This window comes from Danio rerio, chromosome 1 (assembly GCF_049306965.1).
Source record: "Danio rerio strain Tuebingen ecotype United States chromosome 1, GRCz12tu, whole genome shotgun sequence".
NCBI classification, from domain to species: domain Eukaryota; kingdom Metazoa; phylum Chordata; class Actinopteri; order Cypriniformes; family Danionidae; genus Danio; species Danio rerio.
In genome coordinates this window covers 49931173-49941778 of record NC_133176.1, presented here as the reverse complement: position 1 = coordinate 49941778, position 10606 = coordinate 49931173, and the positions used below count along the sequence as shown (strand labels likewise).

Genomic DNA, 10606 nt, shown 5'->3' with positions numbered 1-10606 from the left:
AAGAATGGTAGAGCCATCAGGGCATCTCTGCCGTCCATTTTCAAACAAAAAACTGAAAATTAAAAAAATAGCTGTTTTTTGGTTCTTCTTTTGTTCATAAAAACTGAAAAAAGAATATTTTGGCTCGATTTTTGGGGTTTAGGGCAGGAAAATGGGTAAATGACTTTAAAATTCATTATACATATGTAGGCAGTGATGAAACGCCTATATATATATATATATAGATATAGATATATATAGATATAGATATATAGATATATAGATATAGATGTATATAGATATGGAATGGATGGAAGAATCAGAGCTTTACATTTTTGCTATGGAAGTATTCTCTTCATTTTAAACGCATCAAAGAAAAGGAAAAGAGGACTGTCTCGATGAACAGTGATTTTACTTCACTATAATAAGACAAAAACTACAAAGGTAGCAAACACCTTCGCTTTAACATTGCATTAATCATACAGCATGTACAGTCCTCAGCCCAGGAAGTTCTCCGAGATCTGTTTTTATTTTTATTTAATTTTTTATAGGTAAATGACGGTTGTACAGTGTTGTTAATTGCAGAGTTTTCTCTATTAAAAACAAAGAAAAAATAAAAACCCTGCAAGTTCTAAAAGAGATCAAGCCTCATCCAGGTAAGAAAAAGTAATGCAAAACTAACTCAAAAGTAACATAATGCAATATTTTCAATAAAAAACTAACTAAGCAACTCAACAAGTTACTTTTTTTGGGTGTAACTGAATATTGTAATGCATTACTTTCAAAAGTTACTTTGGACTGTAGCACTGGACATCATACACTCCCTTCACGTCTCATTTTTAAAGTTCTGTGACACATTGAAAAAAACACTGTTAAAAGCCATTATTTCCCAAAAGAGTTCTTACATAGCCAGTTTGTTTCTAACAATTATTTTGTTAATCATTAAAGCTCATAATTACTAATTACAGTTCTTAAAAGTAAGTAATACAAAGGTTTTGGTCTCGTTAAATGAGGAAACATTTTGGAATTTCTAAATCATTGATTATGGTGTGTGTATATGAAAAATGATTAATATTCATTGCATAATTTGATTAAGTGGACAAAATGTCATAGAGTCACCTATCTAATGAACGTGTTTAGCTGTTTTAATCATACTTGTTAGCATGTGTTTAAAGTGAAAACAAATATTTTTAATAGTATGGAGTCATTGCTCTCGGTTGTCCTGTGACCAATTAGTGAATATGGCGGGGAAAATACCGCCGTTTTGCTCAGTTCAAGATTTACTCTCTCTCAAGTGGTTCCTGTATTTTATGAGTTGTTTTTTAATTATTATTTAAACGCAAAATAAGATATTTTGAAAAAAGCCAATTAACTTTGGCTTTCAGTATGAATACAAATCTTATGGAAGTCAGTAGTTCCAGCTTTCTTCACAACATCTTTTATGTTTAACAGAGCTGAAAAAAGGTTTAAAACAAAGGGTAAATAAATGGTATCATGTCTTTGGGTTGAATTATAAATAGTTTTTTCTTGCAGAAAATTAAAGCTGCAGTTAAGCTCACTATACATGTCTTTGAAGTGATAAACTCGTGGTGTGGTGTTTGAGTCTTTCTAAATATTCTGGAAGGCAATCACATTTCTGAGGAATCGGAACCAGATCAGAACAGGAGATCCTTTCGGAAAGACCCCGCCCACTCGTGACGTCAGCGCAAATAGGAAGAGGACAGCATGAAGGTGGACTGGCTGTTGTTGTTGTGTCTGTTTAGTCAATGACAGGTCAATGTTGATCGTGTTTGAATGGCGGAATCAAACAGCTGGAGGTCTCACCGGGAGTCCGACGGGAACAGATCGATTCCGAACGGCGACGACGCCCGCAATGTCCGGGAAACCGGAGTACAGACCGATGCCAAAGTACAAGGTTAGATTAACGTTAGCCTGTCAGTATGTGTGTGTTCTTATAGTGTCCGGACCCCAGAGGATATAACTCCAATAACAAGTTGTGTTTTCAACCAGGAAATTTAATTTGAACTTAATTTCAAGACTAATTCGATACTGTAAATGCTCTTATAACACGAAGTGTGGGTCTGATTCCGTTCAAGCAGTTTTCTTATAAAGACCGTCGTATAATTATTATTATTATTTTTTTGCTTTTTACACAATAAAAAAACTTGCAAGGTTAATAAAAATAGGCACTGATTTTATGTATATTGTATTTATGTGTGTACACTCACTGGCCACTTTATTAGGTACACCTTACTAGTAACAGGTTGGACCCCCTTTTGCCCTTAGAACTGCCCCAATCCTTCGTTGGGTAGATTCAACAAGGTACTGAAAATATTCCTGAGATTTTGGTGCATATAGACATGATAGCATCACAGTTGCTGCAGATTTGTCAGCTGCACATCCATGATGTGAATCTCCCAGTTCACCACATCCCAAACGTGCTCAATTGGATTCAGATCTGGTGACTGCGGTGGCCATTTGAGTACAGTGAACTCGTTTTCATGAAATAAGAAACCAGAGAAATGATCCTGAGACCAGTCTTGAGATGTTTCATGCTTTATGACGTGGCGCCTTATCCTGCTGGAAGTAGCCATCAGAAGATAGATTGTAGCCTTAGTTTTCTGTTCTTAGCTGACAGGAGTGGCATCTGGTGCTGTAGCCCATCCGCCCCAAGGTTGGATGTTGTGCATTCAGAGATGCTCTTCTGCATACCTCGGTTGTAACGAATGGTTATTTGAGTTACTGTTGCCTTTCTATCAGCTGGAACCAGTCTGGCCATTCTTCTCTGACCTCTGGCATCAACAAGGCATTTGCACCCTCAGAACTGCCGCTCACTGGATATTTTCTCTTCTTCTGACCATTCTCTGTAAACCCTAGAGATGATTGTGCATAAAAATACTAGTAGATTAGCAGTTTCTGAAATACTCAGACCAGCCTGTCTGGCACCAACAACCATGCCACGTTCAAAGTCACTTTAATCTCCTTTCTTCCCCATTCTGATGCTCTGTTTGAACTGCAGCAGTTCGTCTTGACCTTGTCTACATACCTAAATGCATTGAGTTGCTGCCATGTGATCGGCTGATTTGAAGTTTGCATTGACGAGCAGTTGGACAGGTGTACCTAATAAAGTACTTTACAATAAGGTTTTTTTTTAGGTAGGCTAATGTTATTTAATGTACGCAAATTAACAAATGAGCAACACTTGTGCTGCATTTTAATCATAGTTTTTAGTCATAGTTATTAATGCATTATTAAAAAGCAAAGTGTGCTTGTTGCCATTAATACATGGTGAGAACTATTAATGAATGAATTTATTGTTACTGTATTGTTCATGTTAGGAAATACATTAACTAACATGAACTAATGAAACCTTATTCTTAATTCAGATTTTCAGTCATTGCTTAAATATAATGTCATAATGATGACAGGGATAATAATAAAGCATTTATAATCGATATGATTTTAATTTTGGTGTACTAGTGTTGTAACAATGTGCTCATTGTGTCAAATAAAGGAAATTAAACATGAAACCATTCTGCCTATAGACACTTAAACATAGTACAGATAAAATATTAGTTGTTTGAAATAATATTGGCTGATATCATATTATTTATGCCATTTGATTTATGCAAATTTGGCGTTCTTGCTAAAGGGTCTATTATTATTATTATTATTATTATTAATATTATTATTGGACTGAATAAAAAATGTTTTCTGATTATTTGTATATCTTCTGATTTTCACTGACTCTTTATTATATTCCACATCTCTCTCACACAACGCTGCAAATGTGACTTCTGTAGTTTAGCAGCTGTTTTTTTTTTTATTTAGATTATCAGAATCTGATAACATGATTCCTGTGCTTTATTGCAGGTCAGGGGCCTCGACTATCCAAAGCCAACCTCTTCACACTGTTGAGTCTATGGATGGAGCTTTTCCCAAAGAGAGAAGCCTGTCAACAAGAAAACGATGCTGTAGGCATATTTACATTCCCGCTAAACCATGGGTCTCAAACTGGATTTCTGGAGGGCCACAGTTTAGCTCCAACCCTAATCAAACACAACCAATCCAACTAATCAAGGTGTTTAAGACTACTAGAGACAATTAAGCAGGAGTAAGTTGGAGGTGGTTGTAGCTAAAATGTGCAGAGCTGTGGCCTTCTAGGAATTGAATTTAAGAGCATTGCTCTAAACCAATGGCAAGTTTGCTTCAAAAGCTATTTAAAAATGTTGAAAACATACTGTATTATTTTAAAGTACTTTAATTGATCTGCTGTGGTATTTCTGTTTTTACTGTGGTAAAGATATAACTATGTTGATATAAACAAGTTAACCTTATACTGTACAAAATATTCTCTAAATAGCGTACTATTACAATACACAACAGGTTACAGTAGTGAATATAAATTATACTGCAGGATTTAGTACAATAGTATGCACAGTGTTTCCCAACCTTGTTCCTGGAGGTACACCAACAGTCCATATTTTGGATGTCTCCCTTATCTGACACATTCATTTCAGGCTTCGAGTCTCTTCTAACCTTCTGACGAGTGGATTCAGGTGTGTTTGAATAGGGAGAGGTATAAAATGTGTATTGTTGGTGTGCCTTCAGGAACAGGGTTGTGAAACACTGCTCTACTGTTCATGAACAAAGGGTTGTAAATCATATTATAAATACCAGAAAATACGCTAAACTACAGTAGGGTTTGAAATTGTATTTACTCTGAGTTGCTATAGTATTTTTCATTATAAACAATTAGAAACCTGTTGTGCGAATAATGACTCCGGAAAGGCTGTAAATGAGCATCTCTGTCATGTGTGTCTGATGCCGAATGAATTATTATGCTCATCAATTTGAGGAGACGGATCACCATCAGTTTGTTCAAAAGCTTTACGAGTTTCATTTTTCTGTTGAACACAAAAGAAGATATTTTGAGGAATGTTGGAACCTTATTTATCATTATTGTAAATGAACTTATTTATCGTAGGTTATGAATAAATAACCTTTTTTAAATATCTTAAAGTATGCAGTGTTCCTTTAAAAGTTAAAAAATGTTGGTAACTGGTAATTATTGACTTTCATTGTAGGAAAAAAACAATAACTATGGAAAACTATGGTTTACAGCATTCCTTGAAATATCTTCTTTTGTGTTCAACAGAAAAATGAAACTTCAATTTTTGACAGAAATTGTAAGTAAATATAAGCACAGCCTGCCTCAGGATTGATCAGTGTTATTGGTGGGTTAAGGTTTTGGTTATAAACAAACTAACCAGATGAAATCTATTTGAGTAAATGATCATTTTCTTAATCATGAGACCGGGACTGTAATATTATGTTAGCAGCGTATCATGTTTGCGAGCAGTGTATAATGTGGGGTCTTTGTCTGTATGCAGGCTGGAGTAAGTGGTCTTGTGGTGGTCCACGAGTGCAGAGTTTTGGGTCTGCATTGCTCCAGTGCTCAGTTACACGCAGGACAGGTGGCTGTGGTCAAACATGGACCCAGACTGAAGAGCTGTGAGCTCTACTTCTCCAGAAAACCCTGTTCAACATGCCTGAAGATGCTCATCAATGGTGAGAGGACTGGTTTTTGCACACTCAACGTTAGTACAATATTAAGGTTTAATGACACTCTGCTGTCAAGTCACAATTTAATAAAGACCTTCAATTCATTCAGTCATTCGTTTGTCGCAAATTACGTGACATCACCCAGGCGGAGGAGAATGGCCGGATACGCCCCGGCCTGAACCAATCGCGTGGATCGAGTACGCTGTTGTTAATATTAGGAGGAAAATAAATATATTTATGCTTTTTTTGAGTCAAACACTTTGGACAATACTTAAACTAAATTGAAGACCTCATAAAAACACAATTAAGATTTTTAATACCTTTAAAGGGCCTTAATTTTCTCAAAATTGATTTATCAACTTTGAAAACTTTTTAAGACCTCGTGGACACCCTGTTTACAACATTTAATTGGAACATTTAATTTCAGTTTGCTTTTTTGTAGCTCAGAAATAAAACAAACAAACAAAAATATGCTTCGTCAAATTAAAAATGACGATCTCTTATAAAGACATTCACCCCATTCACATGGGACGTCAGCGTCAACGCTTCCCATTCACTTTGAATAAGTGACATCGAGCGTTGCCGAACTGAATTGTGGATCTGTCGGCACTGCTTCAGTGCGTTGCTTGCTGCATAAGTTAGGAATTTCTTTACTTTTCAAGTGCCAACGGAAGTGTCAGCCAATCAGATCACTTTATGCAAATACCCCAGCTAAGACAGTAGCCGATTGCGGTCTAATTTCATTGGCTGATGCTGCTATGACGATCGCGTCAGCCCCAACTTCAGACACGGCCTTGGTCAAGCATTGAAACTGAAGCCCTGTGTGAATGCACTGTCACTCTCTTCTCAGGTGGGATGGTGGGCCAAATCAGAGGTTACAATGGGCCAACTTTGGCCCGCGGGCCTTAATTTAGGCATCTCAGGTTTTAAGAAAATCTATTAGCTTGAGTGTGCCAAAATTTGCATTTAGATGATATAAAACTAGTATAAGCATCCAAAGATTGCAGTTTGTCACTTCTGCCTAAATGGATAAACGATTTGATTCACGTCAGCTCATACTTCAGTTTATCATCAAATCTTGACCAATCAAATGCTCTCTAGTATCTGACATGCCCCGCCCCCTTGAATACGCTTTTCATTTGCTTTTCATTTGATGCGCTTGAGCTTAACCACTCTCACTGGCTGTGATTAAAACAAAAAGCTATTGGCAGTTTTTTTAAAGGGGAGGAGCTAATCTATATCCCACCCTCTTTTTGTTTTCCAGTTGAGATAACGTCAAACATCGAATAGAAAATGCACATTTCTAAGCCCTTTATGGGACCTTTAAACAGTGAGAGAGAGCGAAAACACTGGCTTGGAGAAGACATATTTGTCCATAATGTAATCTAATGTAATTGATTCTTGTGATGGCAAAGCTGAGTTTTTAGCATCATTGCTGCAGCCTAAAGGATCACATGATGAATCAGAAATCATTCTAATGTGATTACACTGAACTGCAACTCTGAAAACTGGACTGACGCAGTTTCAATCTACTAGGGCTTTTTCTACGTTAAAGTGCTTTGACACAATCTACACTGTAAAAGTGCTGTAGAAATAAAGATGAATTGATTTTTTGTTGCTCAGTTGTTATTGGTGCTCACTCAGCTGGTTTTCATCAATGGTGAAAACCAATGTTAACAACACTTGTTTTGAAATCATAATGTTTGGGGCTATTTTAAATGTGCTTACCATTATTTTTGATCACTTTAGTGCTTGTCTTATCCTTCTTACTAACTCCAAACCTTTGAATGGTTATGTTTACCTCAAAAACATTAAAGGGATAGTTGACTCAAAAACAAGTATTGCCTCATCATTTACTCTCGCTCATGTGATTTAAAAAAATGTCTCAGTTTCTGTCTTCTTCTGAGCACAGAAGAAGATATTTTGAAAAACTTTGGTTGCTGGCACCCATTGGCTTGGCTTGGCTTACGTAGTATTATTTTTTTCCTACTGTGGAAGTCAATGGATCTCATCATTCTTCAAAATATCTTCTTTTGTGTTCAACAGAAGAAAGAATCTCATAAAGGTTTAAAACCACATGAGGAAAGTAAACGATAACCACTTATCAGTTTTGAATGAGCTGTCCCTTTAGCAGTAGACATATTTAAAAAGAATATAGTTTTCACTTTGTAATAAGATTTTGCTTGTTTTAAGGAAAAACTCACTTGATTTTAACAAATTATTTCTAAAAATTAAAACTATATTTTTTTACTTGTCAAAAAAAACAAATATATTAGTTTTTAGATATCTGGACTAGAAACAAAACAAAAGCTTTAAGTAAGAATGCATTTTTGCAGTGAGATATCCAAAGCTGAATTTTCAGCATCATTACTCCAGTCTTCAGCGTCTCATGATCCTTCAGAAATCAAATCATTGCTAATACCCAGAAGTTGTATTTGTATTTATAGTGTTTGTTAGGGTTGCCATGTAGCCAGGGACAAAGTGCAAGCATATATGTGACATTAATCAGTACTTTCAGCATCAGGTCATAATTACTTTTACTCTGGTGTGTTTTCGTCTTGGGCATTAGGGCAGGGGTTCCAAACTTTTCAGCCTGCGACCCCCAAAATAACAATGCCAGGTACTCGCGACCCCCAATATCCTCTGAGGTGGTTATAAATAAAGAAACCTTGCATGCAATGGTGCACACACACCAATAGACCCAAGTCTATTCTTTGTTTATTTTTTAAATGTATGTCGGTGCTGTAAATGTGCCAGAAAGTTTAACCTGGTGTTATAAAATCAATCTGCTGCATCTGACGCTATTGCTGTGTCTTTAATATAATGTAATTACCCCAGCGGTCGCAATCCAATAGAACTAGTAACAACAGTATAAGCTACTGAAGTAAACTATATAGTAACTATAAACGACTGTTTTTTCTCTTCAGTAGGTTATGGAAAAAATATGTTATTACTTATGGTTTAGTAAAAATAAATAGATTTTTGGAAATCACCAGGCGACCCCCCTCCTTCATTGTCTTGCGACCCCTCTGGGGCTCCCGACCCCTACTTTGAGAAGCACTGCATTAGGGAACAGGATCAAGATCTCCACCACCACAAATTCATACCAAATTTATTGTTTTAAAATTTCTCTCTCTCTTAGAAAAAACACTCTCTTACAAACAATAATAACTTTTTAAGGTCTACGTAGGCACAGTGGGTAGCACTGTCACCTCACAGCAAGAAGGTCGCTAGTTTGAGTCCCGGCTGCATCAGCTGGCGTTTCTGTGTGGAGTTTGCATTTTCTTACCATGTTGGCATGGGTTTCCATTGGGTGCTCCGTTTCCCCCCCACAGTCCAAAGACAAGCGCTATAGGTGAAATGAATAAACGAAATTGTCTGTTGTGGATGAGTGTTTGTGTGTGTGAGTGAATGAGTGTGTATGGGTGTTTCCCAGTACTGGGTTGCAGCAGAAAAAGCATCCACTGCATAAAACATATGCTGGATTAGTTGGCGGTTCATTCCGCTGTGGGAACCTCTGATAAATAAGTGATTAGAGATCAGGCGGGAAGATGATGTGATGCTCATTGCTCTCCACATGTAGCGAAACCATAGAGCAAAACAGACGGCAAAATGGGAAAATGTAAGTTTGCGTACTCCTGGTTGTGGAAAGACGAGTTTAAACATTGGCTGAAACCTGATGCTGACAGCAACTGCATGCATAATTTATTCATTCAAGCTTTGTTTCTTCCGAGCTCATCTGAGTTGCATGGTTGTGCTCCATTGATTTATTTAACTACAACTTTTTTGTTAACAGCTGTTAACTACGTTAGAGGCTTGATACTGATTAGAACGTGAAGTGGCGATGAGGTCTTAACATTTTCTGCGAAGGTCTTTAAAAAGGTATTGAAATTACCTTTAGGATTCCTGCACATGCCCTGGTAAATGAATCAGATATGTTTTAAATGTACAGTAAATAATGTCACTCGATGGATGGAGAACCATGTAGAAGACATCGGTGAGCTAATCAAGGAAAAACTAGTGTAATTCTGTTATAAATGAAATTTGTTTCTGTTTTACTGTGATAAGTTCATAAAATAAAAATAAAATGCAGCATTAGTTAACGTAAAGCAATGTTTTCTAGTCATTTTTAAATACTGTTAAATAAATTAGGAAATTACCCATTGCAACTGTATTTACCTTCGGCCCACCAGCATCAATCAATTTGGATTTTGGACCTTCATATGAAAATTTTGAGCAGCTAACAGACTGAAACTAACATCTGAAGTGTTTTATTTTCATTTCATGGGACCTTTAAGCGGGAGTGAGCCGGATCTCCTACTGGCCTGGTGATGCTGAGCTCAGCCTGCTGTCTGAAAGCCTCCATCACGGCAGCTCGTCTGCTCTTCAGGAAGCTGTTCTGGACGCCACTGCAGCAGAACGCCTGAAGTCCAACAGCAGACCTCACATCAGCGTGCTCCTGCAGCCCCTGGACTGCACCGTCCTGCAGTTCCTGGACGAAACCTCACAAAACGCAGACTTTCTTGGGAAGATCGTTGCGGACAATCCGGCGCTGGACACTGGAGATATCTACCGGAGGGAATTTTGGAACAACTCGGACAACTTCTTAGAGAAGTTCTTCATAAGCGATGAGGAGCGGCATAAGTATGTGCTGAACAAGATGGGGCTGGAGAACTTTTGCATGGAACCAAATTTTAGCAACCTGAGGCAGCATATGAGGAATCTGATACGGATCCTGGCGTCTGTGGCCTCTAGTGTTCCCGCTCTTCTAGAAGATTACGGTTTCTTCATGAGGGAGCCTGTTGGGATGGGTTCTCCAGGTTTACCTCAGGATGTCATACGACACTGTGTCATACAGGCCCGCTTACTGGCGTGTAGAACAGGTTTGTTTTTTGACTTTTTTTTGTTTGTCTTTAGTTGCACATCACAAACAAAGTCCCTTTAAGGCAAGTCATTTCACTCGGCGGGCATCTTTGAAACGCCTCTTGGGCATTCTGTTCGAATGGGGAAACATCAAATTATACAAAATTGCTTACGATTACATTTCACATTAGGAATCACT

At 37.4% G+C, this 10606-nt stretch overlaps 1 protein-coding gene across 3 annotated transcripts in view; it reads left to right on the top strand.

Moving 5' to 3' along the window:
- The first annotated feature begins 1684 nt into the window (after positions 1–1684).
- Positions 1685–10606, top strand: part of cdadc1 (cytidine and dCMP deaminase domain containing 1) — a 16683-nt gene continuing 7761 nt past the window's right edge. For 2 of the 3 annotated variants that reach the window (XM_005170988.6, XM_005170987.6), the window contains exons 1-4: positions 1685–1894; positions 3853–3953; positions 5373–5550; positions 9843–10427. In XM_005170988.6, the coding sequence (XP_005171045.1) occupies positions 1774–1894; positions 3853–3953; positions 5373–5550; positions 9843–10427 (985 nt within the window). In that variant the 5' untranslated portion in view covers positions 1685–1773. 3 annotated transcript variants of the gene reach the window in all.